At 38.9% G+C, this 25,644-nt stretch overlaps 1 protein-coding gene, 1 non-coding gene and 1 pseudogene across 2 annotated transcripts; 1 reads left to right on the top strand and 2 right to left on the bottom strand.

Moving 5' to 3' along the window:
• Nucleotides 1–3,030: 3,030 nt before the first annotated feature.
• LOC103008308 (40S ribosomal protein S2-like) lies at nt 3,031–3,774 on the bottom strand (annotated as a pseudogene).
• Nucleotides 3,775–15,515: 11,741 nt separating this feature from the next.
• Nucleotides 15,516–15,954, bottom strand: LOC103008595 (non-histone chromosomal protein HMG-17). Its single transcript, XM_007190699.3, has one exon. It carries the CDS (start codon nt 15,865–15,867, stop codon nt 15,595–15,597), a length of 273 nt encoding a protein of 90 aa, XP_007190761.1. The 5' UTR covers nt 15,868–15,954; the 3' UTR covers nt 15,516–15,594.
• Nucleotides 15,955–19,448: 3,494 nt separating this feature from the next.
• On the top strand, nt 19,449–19,521 carry TRNAG-CCC (transfer RNA glycine (anticodon CCC)). The gene has a single exon. It is a non-coding gene; the product is annotated as a tRNA-Gly (tRNA).
• The last annotated feature ends 6,123 nt before the right edge of the window (nt 19,522–25,644 follow it).

Raw genomic sequence — 25,644 nt, 5'->3', positions numbered from 1 at the left:
CCTTACCTGTCTTGACCTTGGCTCTAGATAGAAGGGACGGAAAAGCTACCCAAATAATTTGCAAATACAAGCAAAGATTTGTGGCCCAATTCAACTACCTCTTGTTAGGAGATAATTCTTCATGACTCTGTCAAGTTTCTGCACATCTTGTGAGCAGAGGTACTGACTGTCTTTTCAACAGTTTATATAGTGAGCAGTCTTGGAGGATAATGATGGCACCTCCCTCTGGAGACACATTTGCTTACAACCTTGGAAGATAGCCATAACGTACCTCTGGGAAAAAAGGCAGGCATGCTTACTGCCCATTATAAAATATCCATGTTCTGTAAGTTCTGTGTTCCTTTCCTGTAGTGAGATCTACTGCATGTATAGATGTCACCTAGCCGGCTTTGTGTGCCCTGTGGGAATTGGGACTTGGGGAACCAACACAAATGCTGACACTCTAGCTACTGTTACTGGTTTGAGTAATAACCTGTCCTTAGTCTCTGTCACAAGAGTAGCGTGTCTTCTGCTAAAATCCATGCAACTATGGCAGGCTAACTGTGGCAGGTAAAATCTCAGACCTTTCACAGTTCTTAATGTCTAGGTGGCCCCAAACACTTTATGCTGAAATTTTATTTTAAATTGGTCCTAGGTTGGTAGTACCCATAGACAGCTAGTATAAGCAAAAGAAAATCCTCTCTAGAGAACACCCTTCAACTCAGGCCTCAAACATTTCCCACAGATAATGTAAAGGAACCATGAGCTTTTAGTCAATTTATAAAACACAAGAAAAAAAGGTATGATGAATTAGAAGCAATTTCAGAAAAGCTTCAGATATTAGAATTGTTACAGAATATAAAATAAATATGTTTAACATCTTTAAAGAAATAAAAGATAAGGTTGAAAATTTGAGTAAGAAACAAGAGGTTGTTAAAAAATGACCAGTCAATTTGCAAAGGAACCAAATAAGACCTCTAGAAATGAAATATATAATTGTTGAAGTGAAAATTTTAATGAACAGGTTGAACATCATTAGAAATGTAGCTGAAAAGAGAATTAGTACACTGGGAAATAGATCTAAAGAAATTACCCAGAATGTAATAGAGAGCAAATATGAAAGCAACTTTTTACTCTATCTTTCATGGCTTGTAATCTTGCTTTCATATTTGCTCTCTATTACATTCCTAATGAAGGACCTTTGTGATTATATTGGGCCCACCTGGATAATCCAAGATCATCTCTCTATTTTAAAGTCATCTAATTAGCAATCTTATTTTCATCTGCAACCTTAATCCATCTTTGTCAGGTAACCTAACATATTCATAGGTTCTGAAGATTAGGACATGGACATCTTTGAGGGTTTATTAATCTGCCTACCATAGACATTAATCTACATGTCCAAGAATCCCAATAAATTTTAGGTAGAATAAAAAGAATCTATGCCTAGTCAAAATCCATACTTATTCATGTCATAATGAAACTTCAGAATGCCAAAGACAAAGAGAATATATGAAAATAGCTAGGGAGAAGAGAGATTTCCTACAAGTGGACAATAATTATACTAATAGTTGACTTAACGCAACAACTAAAGTCAAAGACAAAAGAATATCTTTATTCTTTTAAGAACAAATAATAGTCAACTTACACTTATTTACCCAAAAATTGTATTTTAAGAACAAGTGATGGGGGGGGGATGAATTGGGAGATTGGGATTGACATATATACACTAATATGTATAAAATAGATAAGTAATAAGAACCTGCTGTATAAAAAATAAATAAATAAAATTCAAAAAATAAAAACCCTTCGGGTGACTTTGATTGTTTGCTGATTTTCAGAAGTGTTTTGTGTGTGTTTTATGGGGGAAAGAGAAGGAACTCTTAAATAAATCTAAAAAAAAAAAAAAAGAACACGTGATAAACAATTTTCTAACCAAGTGTAAACTCAGAGAATTTTCCACTCAAAGACACTCAAGATCTTCTAAAGGACACACTAGGCTGAAATTAAGCACACATGGATCTGAGATGCAAGAAAGAATGGTGAAAAAAGAAACTGCAGAATATGCATTAGCCAGACTTTTACTACAATATGCTGCATAATAAACCACACCATAAATTTACCAACAATAAGCATTTATTCTCATGCTTACTGGTCTGCAGGCCCACTATGGTTTAGCTGATCTAGGTTGCCTCAGCTCTGCATCAAGCTTCAGGCTGCAGATTGGGCTCAGGCTTGCTCTTCTTGTCTCGTTCTGGGTGCAAGGGCTGAAGGGGAAGTAACTATTGCTGACCAGTATGTGTATCTCCCACTAGTTTGCAAGTACTTTGGGGAATGGCGAGGAGCATACTTTATTTACTATGGAATTCCTGGTAGCTTGTACTTTGCCTAATACCAAGTGGGAATTCAAGAAGTTTTTGCTAAAGAGATGCATAAGTCAACCATAATTGCCATTATGAATTGTAAGTATTTTACAGTTATGAATTGCGTTCATAATTGCCAAAGAGCCCAGCAAGTGTTAGTACTTAGTACATGTCCAATAATATATTTCAGCACTTTAAAGGAAAGAGAGAGGCACTTCCCTGGTGTTCCAGTGGCTAAGACTCTGCGCTCCCAATGCAGGGGGGCCTGGGTTCGATCCCTAGTCAGGGAACTAGATCCCACGTACTGCAGCAAAAAAGATCCCGCGTGCCACAACTAAAAGACCCAGCACAGCCAAATAAGTAAGTGTTTAAAAAAAAAAAAAAAGGTGGGCTTCCCTGGTGGCACAGTGGTTGAGAGTCTGCCTGCCAATGCAGGGGACACGGGTTCGAGCCCTGGTCCGGAAAGATCCCACATGCCGCGGAGCAACTAGGCCCGTGAGCCACAACTACTGAGCCGACATGCTACAACTGCTGGAGCCCTCGCGCCTGGGGCCTGTGCTCTGCAGCAGGAGAAGCCACCACAATGAGAGGCCCGTGCACTGCAATGAAGGGTGGCCCCCGCTAGCCGCAAATAGAGAAGGCCCACGCACAGCAGCAAAGACCCAATGCAGCCAAAAATAAATAAATAAATAAATTTTTTAAAAATTAAAAAAAAAAAAGTGGCCTTGGTGAAGTTGCCTAGTGTGGTGGTGCAGCTCCTGGCAGAGGTGTAGCAGTCATTAATTCTGGCCATCATCAGTAGCTCCTTGGGCACAGGGGCTGAGATGATGCCACTGCCCATGGGAGCAGGGATGAGGCGCACCAGCACAGAGCCACAGTGGCCAGTCACCCTGCAAGGGATGGTATGGGGCTTGGCTGATCTTGTTCCCTCAGTAGCATCGCCACACATGGACGATGGAGAGCTTGGCCAGAATGATGGCCTCATGGGTGGCAGTGGCTACCTCCTTACAGCACTTGACACCCAAACCAACATGTCCATTGTAATTCCCAATGGCGACAAATGCCTTGAACCTGGTCCGCTAGCCAGCACGGGTGTGATTTTGCACAGGCATAATCTTCAAAACCTCATCCTTGAGGGATGCCCCCAAGAAAAAGTCAATGATCTCAGATTCCTTGATGGACAGAGAGAAGAGATAGATCTTCAGGGACTTGATCTTCATGTCCTTGACCAGGCAGCCCAGCTTGGTGACGGGGAGCCACTCCTTGTGGCTCCTTGTCCTCAGCCTTGCCTCCGTGAGCTCTGCAGTCTCTGCCCCCACCAAGACCCGGGCCCAGACGCTGCTACCAAAGCCTCTGCGGAAGACACTGGGGCCTCCGATTCCAGGGCCCCGGGGCCTCTGGGCCCTCCCGCAGCACTGCCGTCATCCACCATTTGGTATTTTTACAGCGAAGAAGCTATACCACATCTTCTTTATCCATTCATCTGTCGATGGACATTTAGGTTGCTTCCATGTCTTGGCTATTGCAAATAGTGCTACTATGAACATTGGGGTGCATGTATCTTTTCGAATTAGAGTTTTCTCCAGATACATGCCCAGGGGTGGGATTGCAGGATCATATGGCAACTCTGTTTTTAGATTTTTAAGGAACTTCCATAATATTTTCCATAGTGGCTGCACCAATTTACATCCCCACCAACAGTGTAGGAGAGTTCCCTTTTCTCCACACCCTGTCCAGCATATTTTATTTGTAGACTTTTTAATGATGGCCATTCTGACCAGTGTGAGGTGATACCTCATTGTAGTTCTGATTTGCATTTCTCTAATTATTAGTGATATTGAGCATCTTTTCATGTGCCTTGTGGCCATCTGTATGTCTTCTTTGGACAAATATCTTTTTATTTCTTCTGCCCATCTTTTGATTGGGTTGTGTTTTTTTTGTTATTGAGTTGTATGATCTGTTTGTATATTTTGGAAATTAAACCCTTGTCAGTTGCATCATTTGCAAATATTTTCTCCCAGTCCGAAGGTTATCTTTTCATTTTTGTTTATGGTTTCCTTTGCTGTGCAAAAGCCTATAAGTTTGATTAGGTCCCATTTTGTTTATTTTTGCTTTCATTTCTGTTGCCTTGGGAGACTGACCTAAGAAAACATTGGTACAATTCATATCAGAGAATGTTTTGCCTATGTTCTCTTCTAGGAGATTTATGGTGTCATGTCTTATACTTAAGTTTTTAAGCCATTTTGAGTTTATTTTTGTGTATGGTGTGAGGGTGTGTTCTAACTTCTTTGATTTACATCGGCTGTCCAGCTTTCCCGATACTACTTGCTGAAGAGACTGTCTTTTCTCCATTGTATATTCTTGCAGAGGTATTTTTTTAATTCATAAGTTATCTATCTGCTTTTATATTTGAACTTAAAATGTTTTTTTTTTAATTAATTTATTTATTTTGGCTGTGTTGGGTCTTCGTTTCTATGCGAGGGCTTTCTCTAGTTGTGACAAGCGGGGGCCACTCTTCATCGCGGTGCGCGGGCCTTTCACTGTCACGGCCTCTCGTTGCGGGGCACAGGCTCCATATGCGCAGGCTCAGTAGTTGTGCCTCACGGGCCTAGTTGCTCCGCGGCATGTGGGATCTTCCCAGACCAGGGCTCGAACCCGTGTCCCCTGCATTGGCAGGCAGATTCTCAACCACTGCGCCACCAGGGAAGCCCCTAAAATGTTTTTTAAAGTTTTATGAGACGTTCTGAAATGAATTTTATAAATTTACATTGAAACGTGACTATTTATGCCTGAAAGTTCTTTTGAAATTAAAAAAAAAATTAGAAAACCTTATTTTAATTTTCTTTAATTAAGGGTTTTTTTAAAAAATTTAGTTTAATATTTTTATAATATCTAGATTAAGGCTACTTGATTTCTAAAGGAATCACTGGGTCTGAAGGTTTTCCCTGTCTACTCCTGTTCCCCCTCCTTTTATCTTTCACAGACATTGCCCTAAATAAATCTATTGTGCTCCTAATTCCTTCTTGACGTCTATTTCCTACAAGACCCAGTCTTCACAAACACTGATCATATATTCCTTTTTCAGTGAACAGACTCTCAAGAAGAGAATTTGGGGATTGGATTGCTTACCTAGCAATAGCATAGCATAAATGAAGTGAAATTAGAACACTAGTAAAACATGCAGGGCTGCTTCATGGGCCTCTGGGCCTCACTCTCAGAAAGGCCTTATACTTAATTTTATCTTTGAACTTGTGTTTTGTAAGTGAAGTTCAACAGGACAATAAAGTAGTCCTTTGGGTAAGGGAGATACACTTGGGGAGAAAGGAGGCAGCACATGCAGACACAGGTTCAGACCTGTGGGCATAGCAGACAGCCTGGGTGTTGAGCAACTGGTCTGACAGCCCAGCACACTTGCCTATGCCTGGGCCAGGGTCTGGGTCCAGACTGGTATTGGTGATGGTGGTAGCAGCAGCACAGAAAGCAGAGGTGGCAGCATCTACATAAATACTAACTCTCTGGCCTGAGTACCCAGACAGAAACTGCCAGTGATCTGGCAATAAACACTGTCAACAAATTATTACAAATTATTATAAAATGAAAGTGTACACATGGATATTGTAATAAAACATATATGAGAGTTATTAAACTCACTTCAGTGAGTTTAGATTCTGTTAAAAAAGAGAACACAGGCCCAAAATGGAGTCACTTGTGCTAAGTCCTATGTGAGCAAACCAAGATTTAATGCCTAACCTAACTACAGTTTCAGCCTCTCCCAGGAATGTAACCTTTCAAATTACCTGGTCAGCACTAGTAAGGTAATTTGCCCTAGAGACCCCATCCATCCCCTATAGGAAGGTGACTTGGCATGAAACATCCACTCTTTGCTAGAAACTTCCTTTTCCCACCCCCTTCTGCCTATAAAAGCCTTTCATTTTGTACAGCTCTTCGGAAGGAGCTCCTTTCTATTTGTTAGATGGAATGCAGCCCAATTCATGAATCATTGAATAAAGTCAGTTAGATCTTTAAATTTACTTAGTTGAATTTTGTTTTTTTAACAATTCCAAGAGTTTACAAATAAAAACTGAATTTAAACATTGTCACATTTAACAGAAAAGAACACTGTTTTCATACAAAGCTTCAGGTGAACAAATTATTAAGAAAGAAGACAATTTTAAATTAATTTTTTCTTTTAATTGAAGACAATTATAGAATGCATAGACAGCCATCTTGAATTTATACAAATCAGAAAACCACTTTCAATTTCTTATGACTGTTACAATTACAGGAAATGTCAGAGGAAACATTAAAATTCCATTGCATAAATTTTCATTTACAATGAAATTCAGGCTTAAATGAAACTGATGTATATGCAGAGTTGTCTTTTTAGAAAAATTATTCCATCTGAATTATTAGCTCTATACAAATTAAAAGATATATTTCAAAATAATTTATCAGAAACTTAGCCCAATGTTTTCATAGTCTGTATAATGCCTTTTTTTCTATAAAATACTCTTAATAGCTCCAGTAACAGTTGCATCAGCAGAAAAGTCCTTTTCAAATTTTAAAATTATCAAAAATTATTTGCCATCTGGCATTTACCAAGACCACCTGGTGTAGCTTTCAATTACATTGATTGAAAATGAAGTTGCTAAAAGTATCATGATGGCCTACCATGATGAATTTGCAGACAAGCAAGCCAGAAAAATCTTATGATCAATCAAGATATCACATTAATAAAGTATTATTTATTAAACATTATGACACAAAAATCAGTTTTTAGTAAGTTTATGTTGTGACTCACCTCTGTATGTTTTATAAATAATAAAAAATTTTTAAAGGAAAAAGTTTTATATTTTAGTACCTTTAATAGCACTTGTTTCCTGCTTTTTGAACAAGGGTTCTCATGTTTTCATTTTGTACTGGGCCAAGCAAATTATGTAGCTGGCCCTGAATCCATGGCATGTGTATCAGTCAGGGTTCTACCAGACAAACAGAACCCATCATATATATAACATATACATATATGTACTGTTTCTCTCATACATATATATATATATAAATATGTATATTGCAAAGAATTGTTACCTTAAGCAATCTTGGGGGCTGGCTAGGCAAGACTGAAGTCTGTAGGGCAGGCCCTCAAGCTAGGAACTCAGGCAGAAACTGAAGCTACTGCCCATTAGATGGAATGTCTTCCTTAGGTGTTTTCTTAAGGCCATTGAACTGACTGGATGAGAATAATCATCTAATTAATAACAATAATAGAGGATAATCTCCTTAAAGTCAAAGACAACAGAAATTAATCCTATCCCACCTACAAAATTCCTAATAGCAACATCTGGGTTAGTGTTTGATTGAATAACTAGGTGCTATAACCTAGCCAAACTAACACATAAAACTAAGCATTACAGGATGGGACAACGACATGATTCCTTAAAATGTAATCTGTTTGGGATGAAGGGTCCAAGAAAAGCAAGGCTTTGAGAATTCAAGTATGGGCTAGCCTAGTATAGTATTAAAGATGACCACAAGGTGAGATTTCTTTTAGTTGTACTGGAGAATAAAAGAATATTCAGGACTTCCCTGGTGGCGCAGTGGTTAAGAATGCAGGGGACATGGGTTCGATCCTTGGTCCAGGAAGATCCCACATGCTGCAGGGCAACTAAGCCCTGTGCCACAGCTACTGAGCCTGCGCTCTAGAGCCCGTGAGCCACAACTACTGAGCCCGCGTGCTGCAACTACTGAAGCCGATGTGCCTAGAGCCTGTGTTTTGCAACCAGAGAAGCCACCGCAATAAGAAGCCCGAGCACCGCAACGAAGAGTAGACCCTGCTCGCCGCAACTAAAGAAAGCCCGCGTGCAGCAACGAAGACCCAACGCAGCCAAAAATAAAAAAGAATATTCAGTAAGAATAAGAAAATGTCAGGGGGCTTCCCTGGTGGCGCAGTGGTTGGGAGTCTGCCTGCCAATGCAGGGAACACGGGTTCGAGCCCTGGTCTGGGAGGGTCCCACATGCCGCGGAGCGACTGGGCCTGTGAGCCGCGATTGCTGAGCCTGCGCGTCTGGAGCCTGTGCTCTGCAGCGGGAGAGGCCGCGATAGTGAGAGGCCTACGCACCGCGATGAAGAGTGGCCCCCGCTTGCCGCGACTGGAGAGGGCTCTCGCGCGGAAACGAAGACCCAACACAGCCATAGATGGATAAATAAATAAATAAATAAACCCAAAGTTAAAAAAAAAAAAAAAACTCTTAATAAAAAATAAAAAAAAGAAAATGTCAGGGTGTTGAGCTCTGAGCTCAAGGAATAGGTAGAGAACCAGAGAAATTCTATGATAACCTTAAAAGAATTGATCTCGCAACTGCCTGGCAGACAAGGCCCCAAATTTAATTTTGCAGATAGAATTACAACAGAATACACAACCTCACCAAGTCTTTTATGTTAAGATTAGAATATTAGTTGGGAAGGAGGGAAATTCTTGAGACTTGAGTTGGGGATATTTGGATGGGCTCAGACAAAACTGGGAATCTTGTACCTTCAAATGTCCCTGCACCTGCCTTGCAGGTGAAGACAGAACCTCCTTCCCTGCCTGAGTTTAAGGATCTATCAAACCTTGCCTAAGGCAGTAATCTTGCTCTAGGGCAGCAGTCCCCAACCTTTTTGGCACCAGGGACTGGTTTCGTGGAAGACAGTTTTTCCATGGACGGGGTGGGGTGGGGGTGGTTTCAGGATGATTCAAGTGCATTACATTTATTGCGCACTTTATTTCTATTATTATTACATTGTAATATATAATGAAATAATTATACAACTCACCATAATGCTGACAGGAGGCAGAGCTCAGAAGGTAATGAGAGCGATGGGGAGCAGCTGTAAATACAGATGAAGCTTCGATCGCTTGTCCGCCACTCACCTCCTGCTGTGCAGCCCAGTTCCTAACAGGCCACGGACTGCTATGGGTCCGTGGCCCACGGGTTGGGGACCCCTGCTCTAGGGGATGCCTAATCTCCTGAAGACCCACCCCCACCTTCCTTTCTGCCTCCAGAAGCCAGTTAGCTCCCAGGATGCCTTAAGGGGGAAAGCGCACAGTGTTCCGAAGAGATATGCAAACGTGTATTAATAGGAAACTGGGAAACTTGTGGGAATGGATTCTAAGAGTTTTAGAGCAAGGAAGATGGAACATAACACCAAGTTGGGCAAAATTTATCAATATAAAGGTTCTGACTTGTGAGTCTGAATTCAACATTCAAACCGGAGCAGCTGAGATTAGTTTGCTTGATTAGCAACTAACAGCTTGCTTGATTAGTTGACTGAAACCTAGACTGAGCAGTGATTTGAAAAGAAGACATCCTGGTTTAAGTTCTATTTGTGATTGATTTTTTAAATATTCAAAGTAGTTTTTGAAATGCAGAGGAAACATATGATCATTGTAAAGCCATTTATCTAATAAAAAGGTATCTAATATAAAAAATTAGTACCCAGACTGGAAATTTCATTCCCCAGAAGTAACCACTGTTAACTGTTTGGTGTGTATCTTCCAAATCTTTTTTTTTAATGTGTATGTAAATATGTTTATTCTTTTTTTATATTGTATGTGAATATAAAGACATACTTTTTAAGGACTGAGAGTAGGAATAAATCACATTACTACCAGGAATGCAGGAAAGAATGCAAGGAGTGTTGAAACCCTGCAACTCAGATAGGGACTTGAACCTGGTCTTTTAATTGAGATCACACATCTGGTCTCAGGACTTAATGAAGCTCAGGTTCTTGATGTCTTGTCACAGAGAGAATTCAGTGAGAGACAAAGTGATAGGTAAGAAGTTGGATTTATTTAGAGAGAAACACACTTCACAGAGTTTGGGCAATCTCAGAAGGAGAGAGGCCCCGAAATATGGCGTGGTTAGTTTTTATGGGCTGGGTAATTTCATAGGCTAATGAGTGGGAGGATTATTCCAACTATTGGGGGGAAGGGGCAGAGATTTCCAGGAATTGGGCCACCACCCACTTTTTGGCCTTTTATGGTTAGCCTCGGAACTGTCATGGCGCTGGCGGGTGTGTCGTTGAGCATGCTAATGTATTATAATGAGCATATGATGAGGCTCAGGGTGCACTGGAAGTCGAATATTCCGCCATCTTGGACTTAGTTCTAACCAGTTTTTGTCATGTCCTATGGCTATGTCATTCTTTTAAAGGTTGTGCCCTGCCCCCTTCCCTCCTGTTTCAGTGTCATCACTACAAGGACTCTACATCCTAAATTTTCTAAGCTGAAACTGATTTCAATATTCTACCCCCTTATTGGACTATCAATCAAATCAAATGTCTCAAGCTTAGATTTGGAGAATATGGTTATCATAATTAGGCCTCAGAAACTAGATACATAATGATCTGACTATGCAGAGGGAGTAGATAAAGGTGTATCAGATGAATAAGATTAGGTAAGAAAAGACAAGGCAAAGCAATGAAATTACAGGCTCAAAGGAGTTTGTACTTGATTTATTTTTGATTTGGATTTGGAACTGTTACAGATCTGACAAAGGATGTATCCTGCAAACAGTTATGAAATATTCCCTGTGTCCTGGCCTTCATATGACAAACAGATCCACCTCATGAAATCCTGCAAATTCAGCCTTCTAATTAGGGCTCAACTAATACATTGTGAAGTTTCTTTTTTTTTTTTTTTTTTTTTTGGCCACGGGATCTTATTTCCCTGACCAGGGATCAAACCCATGCCCCCTGCATTGGGAGAGCAGAGTCTTAACCACTGGACCACCAGGGAAAACTTCCCCATTGTGAAGTTTTGAGTAAATTTTTCACCTCTCTAAGCCTCAATTTCCTCCTTAATAAAAAAGGGCTAATAACACCTACCTCACAGGATTAATGGAAGGAGCAAATGAAAGGATATTTATATGAAGATGGATTTAAAACATAAATCATCATAGAAATAAAGGTCATTATTATCTCAATATTACTTTATGTAATAATAACTTACTATGTGCAGGCACCCTTCTAAGGGCTTTACATGTATTAACTATATCAATTAATTAAAACAAGGTTTAATAAGATGTACAACAAATAATTATTCATTTTATATACTGTGAAGGCTTTAATTATTTCATTTAATCTTCATTTTGCAGATGAGGAAGCTGAGGAATACAGAGCTTAAGTAACTCGCATGAGGTCACTTACCTGGAAAGTGGCAGTGCTAGGATTTGAATTCAAATGCTACAGTACCTATCATTTTGTGAGCAAATTATGTGAGCCAGAAATCTTGATAGTTTTTTTCTTTATTTTATATTGTGCTTAATTTTGTAATATTTCTCTTAAGTAATCTATTTGGAAGTATTAGGAAAACAAGCCCAAATTTCTTTTTCTTTTTTTTTGGCCATGCCATGAGGGGATTTTAGTTCCCTGACCAGGGATCAAACCCAGGCCCTGGTAATGAGAGTGCAGAGTCCTAACCACTGGACCGCCAGGGAATTCCCCAAGCCCAAATTTATTTATTGGATGTCATAATACAAAGCTAAATTTCATCCTAAATTTTCATGCACAGCTATAATAAAACATGTTTTCTTCATTATTTCTGGTGAAAGACAATGTTTTTCCAAGTTCCCCAAATGGTGAGGCATATCAAAGACATTGTTAGCAACAGATTCCTGGGCCCCAGTCAAGACTCAATGAATCAGGATGTCCAGGGTAGACACCTGATAATCTGCAAATCTGACAAGTGGCCCAGATTCTAGGGATGTTTGGGAAACTAAAGTATAGAGGAAATGGGCTCCTGAATCCTAATCGCCCTTAGCTTTGCTTATGATTTTTTTGACTATCCCTTTCATAGAAATATGTAATCTTATCACTCCTTAGAAATTTAAAAAATTATTTCACGATTTTATTATGGTCCGTGATGAAGAGCTGATTTCAAATATAAAATACTTTAGAACTATTATTAAAAATAATGTCAGTTCATTTTAATATTGTTTAATAATATCGATCACACACATGTTTGTGTCTGAGGGAACCCAGTAAGCATTACCCCTCTTCCCCACCTGCGATCTGAATTGAGAGATAAGACAGAGTAGGTATGTGAAGAACCAAGTTATCCTCTTTATTAATAATAAAAGCGGATATTAGAGAATATGGCTTACATCTGTGGGCATGAGGGCTTCCTAATTCTGAACTCCAATGTAGGCATATTTGCCTGTCTTGTCACAGGTAATGCTGAAAAACCACAGGCTACACTTGAAGAGACCAGCCCCTTTCCCCATATGACATTAGTCAGGATACACCTAGAGGCTGCCAGCTCTCAGGAGAATGGAACTGAGTGGGATACACAAACCTGGTTTCTTCCCCCAAATTCATTAATCAAATTACTTACCTTAGCTAAGAGGCATAGGGGAAAGTAGCTTGGATTGTTAGGCTAGCGAATCCCTCTTCACAGAAAAGGAAACATTTCCCATTTCACAAGAGAAATATGCTGTTTAATTTACTTTAAATTCATCGTGTTAAAAAAAAAAAAGCATAGTTTGTTGATTTTTAAAAATCTTTGGCGTGTTCTTGTTTTTAAGACAAAATGCTTGGGCTTCCCCGGTGGTGCAGTGATTAAGAATCCGTCTGCCAATACAGGGGACACAGGTTTGATCCCTGGTGGGGGAAGATCCCACATGCCACGGAGCAACTAAGCCCGTGCGCCACAACTACTGAGCCAGCACTCTAGAGCCCACAAGCCACAGCTACTGTGCCCACACACCACAACTACTGAGGCTGCATGCCACAACTACTAAAGCCCACGTGCCTAGAGCCCATGCTCCGCAACAAGAGAAGCGACTACAATGACAAGCCCGCGCACCGCAGTGAAGAGTAGCCCCCGCCCGCTCACCGCAACCAGAGAAAGTCAACGTGCAGCAAAAAAGACCCAATGCAGCCAAAAATAAATAAATAAAATAAATTTTTTAAATGTTTTTAAAAAGACAAAATGTGTATAAAATGTAGGCTGATATTAAACTTCATGTTATAGCTTCAAGGACAAATAAACACAAACAAACAAACTTTCTTTTATGTCCTGATATATGAATTCATGAATTTTGCCCTTAAAAAGTAATGTAGTTTATTTTTATAAATTTTGGTGCTTTGTTTCTAAATGCTATAAGAGAAAAGGTTTTAGGCTACTATTTTTAAGCACTTCTCTGTTATTAACACATTGTGGATACAGGTGGATTTTATTCTCAATAAATGAGAAGTCAAACCACATTTACTAAACTATAGGTCTCTAGTTCAACACTTTTAAGTGTTAGAAACATCTTGATGTACCATATGAAATATTTTTTTTTCTTTTTTAGCTGCATTGGATCTTCGTTGCTGCACAGGGCTTTCTCTAGTTGCAGCGAGCCCCCTCTTTGTTACGGTGCGGGGCTTCTCACTGCGGTGGCTTCTCTTGTTGCAGAGCATGGGCCCTAGAGAGTGCGGGCTTCAGTAGTTGTGGCGCGTGGGCTCTAGGGTGCACTTGGGCTTCAGTAGCTGTGGTTCGCAGGCTCTAGAACGCAGGCTCAGTAGTTGTGGAGCACAGGCTTAGTTGCTCCGTGGCATGTGGGTACTTCCCGGACCAAGGCTCAAACCCATGTCCCCTGCATTGGCAGGTGGATTCTTAACCACTCCGCCACCAAGGAAGTCCCTACCATATGAAATTTTGATCAGGAAATGCAATGAAGCTCATGGGGAGTTGTATAGCATAATGATTAATGGGGAGGGTCCTGGAGACAGACTGCTCAGATTTGGTTCTGTAGTTCAAGCTGTATGACTTTGGATAGCTTACTTAACCTTAGTTTTACTATCTGTAAAGTGGCGATAATGACAGTATTTACTTCTTAGAATGTAAAGGAGATGAAGCATGCAGAATTAACATCTCTCCAACTTGTATAAATTAGGTGCTCAATATTAGCAGTGCCAGAAAAAAAAGGAAAGTTAACCTAGACATAGAATAGGGGATGAATATGCAAAAGTAAATAACAAGCACAGGTCACTTTAGACAATAATATGCTTTTATTTAAAAATGTGTATAAACTGAATAAAGTCAAACCAAGAGTTTCTTGTTCAAAAGGGAACTCTGGTAAATTCTTCTGTAACAATATATTTTCCAATGTGTATTATGTAGCTATTGGTGTTTGGATTTCCTCTCTACCTTCCATAATAATTGGGACATATCTGTTTTGTAACCCATAGTCATATCAAATAAAAGCATATATTCTAGCCTTATCTTAAAAATAAATAATAAATATTATTGCAACAATAATAAATATTTCAAGGAATTGCTGATTTTGATCTTTATGCTTTTTCATTTTGATAACAAACTTCTGATGGAAACCTCATGATATCAATATGAGTCTCAGTTTTAGTACTTAAGATGTAACAATGCCGTAATAGGTTCTGGATGGATCATTGTTGAATGAATAAATGATTGAACTAATTCATGAGTTCATGAATACAAAAAGATGATACCTAACCCTGAAAGTGTCCAGGGAAAAATAAGACTAACAAGAAAAATTCAAAGGTATAAGTAACCATATCATTCTTAAACTAGCTGATCTTTTAGAACTAACAACTGAGGTTAGGAATTCTCTATTTTGCCTCTCTGTATCTATATAATATTGCAGCTCTTTTATTATATTGTGGAAAGATCGTGAACCAGCAGAAGGCTCAAGGTTGTGTCATCTGATAGGCCCACTACACAACTGTACCCCATGTGTTACTTAGCAACATTTCCCTGCCCCTCCTCTCTCATCTCCTCTTGGGAAACCTGCTCGGAGGCTGTGGAACTTGGCAGGGATGCAGGAAAATCCAGTGACTGATATAGATGACTTTTGGTTTTTGGATGGTGTTTTTTCTTTTTTCTTTCTAGCTTTTTCCCTTTATTTAAGGATTAGAACATATATATTAGAGAGTTTACTGCACAGTGGAAGATGAGGAGCAGGAACATGTTTGACTGGAATTGGGTTATTTAGTACTGGTGGTGCCACGCCTTAATTGCTAGAGACGTTGCTGTTGGGAAACGCTGACACTCCCCTACTCACACTTCGGGTTACAGCCCTGTTGAGTTAAGCAATACCCTGCTTCACATTGGAGACTTGCATTGAAATAAGTGACAACTAACTTTTTTGTTGTTTGTTTGTTTTAATTTTTTTTTTCATTTTTATAAAACTTGATAAAAAATAGTATTTCATACTGTACAGTCACCAGAAGTACACAGTTATCAAAAATGCACACTTCACTTGGCATCTCCAGCACCTTCAGCTTTCTGTGCCTGGTCTGTTTTGGCATCTCCGTTTTCTGCAGGGTTATTCCCATCCTTGCCAGCATCAGCTTTCCCCTTTTTCCCTTTGGGTACCTTCTCTCCCTTCTTTGCAGGGGCCTTTTTAGGCTTGGGCTCTGGCTTTGGAGGAGCAGGTTTAGCAGATAACCTGGCAGATCTTCTCTGTGGTTCATCCTTCACCTTGGTTTTATCTCCTTTAGCATCCCCTTCAGCCTTTCTCTTGGGCATGGTGGCGACGGCGGCGGGACGTAGGCGCTGGACACTGGGATGCAGTGGCGCGCGGCTTTGGCCAGTCCAGGGGTCGCTCTCGCCTCTTCTTCCAGTTTGTTTTAATTTTTGAATTCTATTTTATTTATTTTTTTATACAGCAGGTTCTTATTAGTCATCAATTTTATATACATCAGTGTATACATGTCAATCCCAATCGCCCAATTCATCACACCACCATCCCCAACCCCCCGCGGCTTTCCCCCCTTGGTGTCTATACGTTTGTTCTCTACATCTGTGTCTCAACTTCTGCCCTGCAAACCGGTTCATCTGTACCATTTTTCTAGGTTCCACATACATGCGTTAATATACGATATTTGTTTTTCTCTTTCTGACTTACTTCACTCTGTATGACAGTTTCTAGATCCATACACGTCTCAACAAATGACCCAATTTCGTTCCTTTTTATGGCTGAGTAATATTCCATTGTATATATGTACCACAACTTCTTTATCCATTCATCTGTCGATGGGCATTTAGGTTGCTTCCATGACCTGGCTATTGTAAATAGTGCTGCAATGAACATTCGGGTGCATGTGTCTTTTTGAATTATGGTTTTCTCTGGGTATATGCCCAGTAGTGGGATTGCTGGATCATATGGTAAGTCTATTTTTAGTTTTTTAAGGAACCTCCATACTGTTCTCCATGGTGGCTGTATCAATTTACATTCCCACCAACAGTGCAAGAGGGTTCCCTTTTCTCCACACCCTCTCCAGCATTTGTTGTTTGTAGATTTTCTGATGATGCCCATTCTGACTGGTGTGAGGTGATACCTCATTGTAGTTTTGATTTGCATTTCTCTAATAATTAGTGATGTTGAGCAGCTTTTCATGTGCTTCTTGGCCATCTGTATGTCTTCTTTGGAGAAATATCTATTTAGGTCTTCTGCCCATTTTTGGATTGGGTTGTTTGTTTCTTTAATATTGAGCTGCATGAGCTGTTTATATATTTTGGAGATTAATCCTTTGTCTGTTGATTCGTTTGCAAATATTTTCTCCCATTCTGAGGGTTGTCTTTTCGTCTTGTTTATGGTTTCCTTTGCTGTGCAAAAGCTTTTAAGTTTCATTAGGTCCCATTTGTTTATTTTTGTTTTTATTTCCATTTCTCTAGGAGGTAGGTCAAACAAGATTTTGCTGTGATTTATGTCAAAGAGTGTTCTTCCTATGTTTTTCTCTAAGAGTTTTATAGTATCTGGTCTTACATTTAGGTCTTTAATCCATTTTGAGTTTATTTTTGTGAATGGTGTTAGGGAGTGTTCTAATTTCATCCTTTTACATGTAGCTGAGTGACAACTAACTTTTATGTAGGAAAATAAATGAGTACAAAGGAGAAAGGAATCACTCCTTTTTATGTAACTCCTTAGACAGAAGTATAAATCTGAGTGGATAAAGTAAATATTCCTTGAGTGTAATTAGAATTCTGAGTGGATAAACTATATACAGTTGACCCTTGAACAACACAGGTTTGAACTGCATGGGTCCACTTATACACAGACTGTTTTCACTAAGTACACACTTCAGTACTATGTGATCTGCAGTTGACTGAATCTGTGGATGCAGAACTGCAGATATGGAGGGCCAAGTGCTCAAGGGTCAACCGTACATCAACACCCACCTATTTGGACAAAGCTAGGCTAAATTTACTGCAAGAGAGTTTGGGGGTTTTGAGCATGAACCACCCATTCTCCTTGCTTGGCCCTGCAATAAAACTTCCTCTGCTCCGAAAAATAGAATAGAATAGAATAGAAAGAATAGAATAACTGCAACACTTTGTTCACATAATTGCTTTCTTTAAAAAAAATTAAGCTTTAAAATATCCAATGGAAAATTAAAGTGATAATTAGGTAAATTGAATATTGAATCACTATGTTGCACACCTGAAAATAATATAATATTGTGAATCAACTATACTTAAATTTTTAAAATTAGATAAATTCGGGACTCCCCTGGCAGTCCAGTGGTTAAGACTGTCCTTCTAATGCAAGGGGTGCGGGTTCCATCCCCGGTCGGTGAAATAAGATCCCACATGCCACATGGCATGGCCAAAAAATTAAAAAATAAAATAAAAATAAAAAATAAAAAATTAGATGAATTGAAGTGATGACCTCCTTAAATATTGTTTTTCTTAGGAAAAGCTTATATCCTTTATTTATTTATTTTTGGCTGTGTTGGGTCTTCTTTGCTGTGCACGGGCTTTCTCTAGTTGTGGTGAGTGGGGGCTACTCTTTGTTGCAGTGCACAGGCTTCTCATTGTTGTGTCTTCTCTCATTGTGGAGCACGGGCTCTAGGTGCATGGGCTTCAGTAGTTGTGGCTCACGGGCTCAAGAGCGCAGGCTCAGTAGTTGTGGTGCATGGGCTTAGCTGCTCCACGGCATGTGGGATCTTCCCGGACCAGGGCTCGAACCCATGTCCCCTGCATTGGCGGGCGGATTCTTAACCACTGCACCACTAGGGAAGTCCCACTTATACCCTTTTTAAGGTTAAGTGAAAATAATGCTCGATATAAAGTAGGTTGTAGAAATATCAAGGTGAATGGGAAAGTTTCACGTTTCCTTTAGGTATGAAACTAAATAAACAGTATCGTGACTTCACTATTCAGAGTAGATAAGAATTGTCATATATAGTTAAGCATGTAAAATATTCTAATTTTTAATTAACTAAGGATAAAATTAACTTATTTCCCTTCATCCAAAATTATGATGATTTTCATTTTTGGTCTTCCCTACTGTCATAAGAATTTAATGATTGTAAATAGTGTGACCAATTTATAAATAAACATATGGTTTTTATTATCTCAGAATTTGAAAGTCATTTAAAGAGGAAGCTGCTTTAAAAGTTCATACTTTGTGATATGACCCCATACAAAAGTATACATAATTATCTGATGTTTACCCATACATATTTTACACACTTTACTACTCATAACAGTGGCATCTCCCCTACTTCAAATTTTTGTAATTCTTACACTCTGTGGAATAAAATTCATTAGTTGAGTTTGTACTGAAATGTATAAATTCCTAGTTTCATGCATTTTATGTATAGTCCTTTGAAGGGTCCTGATCTTATGCTTTCACATAGTACGAAGCACACAGGAGACAAAACAAAGTTTTGCTAAGTTGAAAACTACAGTTGTGGATTTTGAGTGTGTAATACCAAACTGGTTCTGTAAAAATTATGAAGGTTAGGTTTGTTCACGAATATCAGAGAATGTTCTCTCCACATTCTCTGAATACATGGCTGAAAATTGATAATTTCTCAGCAGAGGCTTTCTCAAATAGAGATATCAATACCACATAGTTTGTTAAAATAAAGTTTCAACAAGGAACCAAGAAGGAAACTGCATCCCCACCAAAAAAAAAAATGTGATTTTATTTTTTTAATTTTTTGGCCACACCATGCGGCTTGCAGGATCTTAGTTCCCTGACCAGGAGTCAAACCCATGCCCTCGGCAGTGAAGGAGCCGAGTCCTAACCACTGGACTGCTAGGGAATTCCCCCCCACAAAATGTAATTTTACTTTTTTTAAAACAACAAAAAAGGGACTTCCCTGGTGGTCCAGTGGCTAAGACTCTGCACTCCCAATGCAGGGGGCCCAGGTTCGATCCCTGGTCAGGGAACTAGATCCCACATGCTGCCACTAAGAGTTGGCATGCCACAACTAAAAGATCCCACATGCCACAACTAAGACCCAGCACAGCCAAATAAATAAATAAATATTTTTTTAAAAAGTAACTATCTTGACTGATGTGGAGCAGTGTTTTCAATGTCCGGAGGTGAGGAGCTGGGAGTATTTTTGTCCAGCAAAGCATTGTCAGTTCCATTAATTATATCAATGTATAAAGGAGAGTTTTTAGACTTTAATTTACTGAGTGTCTTAAGGTTATAATTTTAAACAATAACTTTCTCCATTTTTTTAGAATCTGCTCTCTCTAGCAGATAAAATCTATCTTGGTTGATAGTTTAATCAAATTCATTTCGGTTTTTGCAAAATTCCTTTCTTTTTTTTAGATTTTTAAGAATCCTGAGATCAAGGAAATAAATGAAAAATTTCTAAAAATGTTCATGTATACTTAAAATACTGTAACTACATGTATTAAATCTATAGAAAAACTGGTGGTAGCAACCTGCAACTAAGATTTAATAGCTTTATTTTGCAAACCATAATAAATTTAATAACTTTATTACAACATTTACTTATAAATTACAGTTTGACATAATTATAAATTAATAAATGGCATCAAATTATATGGATTATTAATCCGGTGGCTGATCGTCTGGTTTCTTCTAGCATCTACCAGAACTACTGAAGAGCAGGCTGAGTCTTGAAGAAGGTGATCCTTTAAGCACCTATGAATCCCTGTGACTAGAAGGATCCAGGCATCTCTTCTGTAGGACATTGCAAAGGAAATGTCTTCTCCTCTCCGATATTTCCCTGCCCCCAACCAACATAAAATATATTACAAGGGAGGTATGAAAATGTAGAAGTGTGGGGTTCCAAAAATCCACTTTCTTTTTCATTTATTTATTTATTTATTTGGTTGCACAGGGTCTTAGTTGTGGCAGGTGGGCTCCTTAGTTGTGGCTCCAGGACTCCTTAGTTGTGGCATTCGAACTCTTAGTTGTGGCATGCATGTGGGATCTAGTTCCCTGACTAGGGACCGAACCCGAGCCCCCTGTATTGGAAGCGCAGAGTCTTATCCACTGTACCACCAGGGAAGTCCCCCAAAAATGCACTTTAGAAAACTGTTGAGTCAAGGATTCTTTGGTTATAAGCAAAATGAAGCTATCCAAATTAACTCAAGTAAAAAGCATGAGGTTAGAAACCCATAGGGAAATCTCATGGATCCCAAATACAAGTATAGGAATCGTCAAAGCTATCAGACCACTGTTCTCTCAATCTTTCACTAGGGCTGTATGATTCCTGCTTCCTTTAGCACATCTAGGTTATGGCTTATTTCTGAAGAACGGTTTTCTCAGTTTATTTGTATGCACACAGCAAAAAACGGCGCCTGTCCTGAGTCTACCTGACCTTACAGCTCTACAGTCTCTATGGAGTTACTGACTCAGTATCTAGGTCTCTGTTTAAATAATCAAACAGAAGAATCTGATTGGGCTAGGTTTCTCCCCTGGTCCAATCAGCTGTGGGTCTGGAGACAAAGTCTAACGCCAGTAGGGCTGCCGCTACCAGGAACTGTGGGTGGGGCAGATTCTCTGAGAAGGGCATGTGGGTGGGAATGAAACAATTACTATCTCAAGTTCCCAGATACAGGACATGTTGAAGTTGGACTTTCTCAATTGGTTTCTCCCTCCCTCCCTCCCTCCCCCCCTTCTTCCCCCTCTTCCTCCCTCCTTCCCTCCCTCTTCCTTCCTTCCTTCCTTCCTTTTTCTTTCTTTTCTTGCTTTCTTTTTTGTTGGAAGTTCAGGCAATGGAAGACAGAAGCATATTCTCCTTATTTCAAAAAAAGGCAGGGTTTTGGTATGTGGCAGGTATACCTTAGTCTATTAAAAATGGGAGAGGACGGACTTCTCCGGTGGTCCAGTGGTTAAGATTCCGCGCTTCCACTTCAGGGGGCACGGGTTTGACCCCTGGCTGGGGAAATAAGATCCCACATGCCAGCACTACGTGGCCAAAAAAAGGGAGAGGGGTATACTAAGGCTACTGGTTTCCCAAGTAATTTTCTAGTGTCCAGGTCGAGAGGAAGCTTTGAGTAACCAACTAAAACCTGTTTCCAGATGCCAGAATAGTTTTTGTTCTAAAGCTCCAAATAAAGATATCCTAAGAGACTGGCATCTCCCTCGTGGTCCAGCGGTTAAGAATCCGTCTTGCAATGCAGAGGACGACGGTTTGATCCCTGGTGGGGGAACTAAGATCCCACATACCGCGGGGCAACTAAGCCCGGGTGCCGCAACTACTGAGCCTACACGCCACAACTAGAGAGCCTGTTTGCCTCAACTAGAGAGCCCACATGCCACAAACTACAGAGCCCATGCGCTCTGGAACCTGTGCGCCACAACTAGGGAGAAGCCCACACACTGCAAGGAAAGATCCCATGTGCCGCAATTAAGACCCGACACAGCCAAGAATAAATAAATTAATTAATTAATTTTTTAAAAAGACATCCTAAGAGAGATAACATATTGATACTGATAGTTTATTGATCCAATTATTCCTTTAATTAACTTTCTCAAACAAGAAGATTACAAGAGAATAAGCCACAAACAGAACTTAATTCTTTAATATTTTGGTTCCATTGCCCTAATTTTAATACCATTGTATGTGTGATGAAAACAGAAAAATCACATTTTACTTCTGATTTTTAATAGTTTGAGGGATCACTTCCTTTTATTAATTAATTGTTAATAGGTTATAATAAGTTGTAGTGACAATTTGCTTTTACTAGTGCTTTGCATAGAACATGATACATTCAGTTTAGCACAGTGCCTATCCAGAAACCAAGGTACTAATGTACAGCATGGTGACTGTAGTTAATAACACTGTATTCCATATTTGAAAGTTGCTAAGAGAGTAGATCTTAAAAGTCCTGATCACAAGAAAAAGAAAAAGAAAAAATTTTTGTAACTATTTATGGTAGCAAATGGTAACTGGACTTATTGTGGTGATCATTTTGCAATGTATACAAATATCGAATCATTATACTGTACACCTGAAACTAATATAATGTTATATGTCAATTATACCTCAACAAAAAAATAAATAATTGACAAAGAAAGAAAGAAAGAAAGAAAGAAAGAAAGCCTAGGTATAGAGTTCTCAGGTAAAAATACTTTTTTCCTCAAAATTTTGAAGATATTGCTCCCTTGTCTTTAAGCTTCCAGTGTTGCTGCTGAAAAGTCCAGTGCTCTCTGATTCTTTATCCTTTGATTTTGACCTTTTTTTACCCCCCCACTTGGAAGCTTTCAAAATCTTTACCCAATGTGTTCTGAAATTTCACAGTTATATGCCTTGCTTTGGGTCTTTTTTTTTTTTTTCTTTCTTTCTTTCATTGTGTGGGGTACTGGGTGAGCCCTTTCAATCAATATCCTTCTGTTCTGAAATTTTTTATTATATATTTTTTTGATAATCACCTCCTCTCTCTTCTTTCTTTCTCTTATTATTTGGGTATGGGGACTCTTGGACTGATCAACTAATTTTCCTATCTTTTCTATCTTTCATCTCTGGCTTACCCTGCTTTCTCAGAGATTTCTTTAAATTTATCTGCCACCTTTTTTTTTTTAAATCACTCTCAGCTATCCTATTTTTAATTTCCAAGTACTCTTTCTTGTTCTTTGAACGTTTCTTGTTTATATATTTTATGTAGTATTCTATTTTTGTTTGTTTTGTTTAGTTTTTATGGATAGACTCTCTTCTCTTATCCCTATGGAGTATAATTATGGTCTTTTTTTCTTAGAAGTTTACTTCTACTTCCTATTATTATTTGTTTTTTCTGGCTTCCTTTTTTTCCTATTTACTTTGATCTCTCTTCAAACACTGAAGGCTTCCTTCAATCTGATACTTGGCTATTAGTATTTAAGCATGAAGCACAACAGAACAGATTGTAAGCTGTTGGATTCTGGACCTCACCATAGGAAGACCAGGTTGCATTTTTTAAAATTGAAATGAGCCTCAAATGTCAGTATGTAGATAGAGCTCTTTCATTTGGAGCTACTCAGTTTCTACAGAGCAGAAGCCTCCAAACTCTGGGATATAAACTTGATTCTGGTTTATGATATTAAACATTAGCACTGGGGGGAGGGGGAGAATAGGGCTAATTTTCTGTAAGATTTATAAATTAAATACTCAAAAGAACTTACTTCCTGTAGTACTTGACTTAAAAATTTACCATAAGCAATAGACACAATAACTAAATTTCTCTAAATATTTGTCCTTAGAAAATGCGGACTTTTAAATTTCAATCTGACAGGTTTTTTTAAGATGGAGTGGACAGTGGGACCCAAAAGATTAAAAACCTCTACTCTAAGAAAACTTTATGTTTGCCAGCGGCATTGGAAGACTAGAAGAGAACTGGGGGTTGGGGGCTTTAAGCCACAGTTATAAAAGGCTTTTAGAAGCCGCAATCTAGAAATAACAATTCTGTGAACTTTCTGGAACCAGTACCTGAGACCCAGGTGGAAGAGCCCTGCCCTGGACCCAACATGTCACAAACATACCTAAAATGAACTTATTAAATAACACACAGGCACCTCTGATACTTGGAATCCAGTGCATATTGCTGGTACAATTGTGACTCATAAACATCCATTCCTGGAAATAACACCATTTAGTCCCCAAGGAAATAATTCTCCACATCTTTTGCCCTATGTCTACAATACAAAAGGCAACTGAATACAAATACCATGGAATACGGTTTATGGTGCGGTTGACATAGGAGAAAGAACTTGCTTTGGAATGTGGGGAGGATTTGAGTAGCAGAGACAGATAAGAGAAAAGACAAAATAATTAACTTGTCAAATTCTTCCTCTCATTGTGAATGCTATAGCTTTTGGCCTAATGAAGTATCTTCCCTAGTGCCAAGTATCCATTTTCTTGCTTCTCTCAGGACACCAGAGATACTCACAAATTAAGGTAAAATTTCAAGCAGTTGAACATAGTGGCTGAGGAACATTTTACAATACTGAACACTTTTATATTATTCTTCAAATTGTGTGTATGTAGGTGCAGACATAGCATACATGAAGTGTGATACAAACTCTACATTAGGAAAATGGACGTGTTATACTAGAATTGCAGATAGTTTGATTTTCATAAAAATATGTAATAAGGTTTCATTAAATTTTCAAAAATTAAATTTAAAAACTTTATAATTGTGAATTTGAGTTGTTAATATTAAATAAAATTCATATATTTATTGTTTTTAATTGTAACGGGTAATTATACGTTTGGTAGGAAAATAGCTTTTTGAGGTATCTGAAAATAATTTTAATTTGTGATTTTTTTTTACATTTACTTTAATTTGGGCTTCCCTGGTGGCGCAGTGGTTGAGAATCTGCCTGCCAATGCAGGGGACACGGGTTCGAGCCCTGGTCTGGGAAGATCCCACATGCCGCGGAGCAGCTAAGCCCGTGAGCCACAATTACTGAGCTTGCGCGTCTGGAGCCTGTGCTCCGCAACAAGAGAGGCCGCGATAGTGCGAGGCCCGCGCACCGCGATGAAGAGTGGCCCCCGCTTGCCACAGCTAGAGAAAGCCCTCGCAAAGAAACGAAGACCCAACACAGCCATTAAATAAATAAATAAATAAATTTAAAAAAAAAAACAAACAAACATTTACTTTAATTTATATTTTATACACATTCAAAATAATCACTTTGTTAATCCTTTGGATGACAGAATGAGTACAAGTTGAGATCATGACAGAAAAAGAAGATAGAAGAGTGGAGCTCAAAAACAGTAAAAAAAAAAAAAATCTCAAAAGGAAAAATAAATTAAAAAACCTTCAAAGAGGCTACCTGCTCGAATATTTAAAAACTGAAACAATGAAAGTGTTCATGAACCACATGAAATTTGCAAACAGCACATTAAAAATTCTTTGCTTACTGAATATTTAATTACTGATGAAAGTGACTAAGAAACTTATGTTAACATATTTTGCCAGGACACTGGTCAACTACACTGTTTATAAATGACTTTGTCCTTTTCCATTAAGGTCATTGTATATCTTTTCTTATTTTTAACTTTACATCTACTGTTAGATATTTAATTCGGCTTAGGAAACACCATCATC

This window comes from Balaenoptera acutorostrata, chromosome 14 (genome assembly GCF_949987535.1).
Source record: "Balaenoptera acutorostrata chromosome 14, mBalAcu1.1, whole genome shotgun sequence".
NCBI lineage: Eukaryota > Metazoa > Chordata > Mammalia > Artiodactyla > Balaenopteridae > Balaenoptera > Balaenoptera acutorostrata.
Note: the sequence above shows the minus strand (reverse complement) of the source record. Positions and strands in the feature narration are given on the sequence as shown.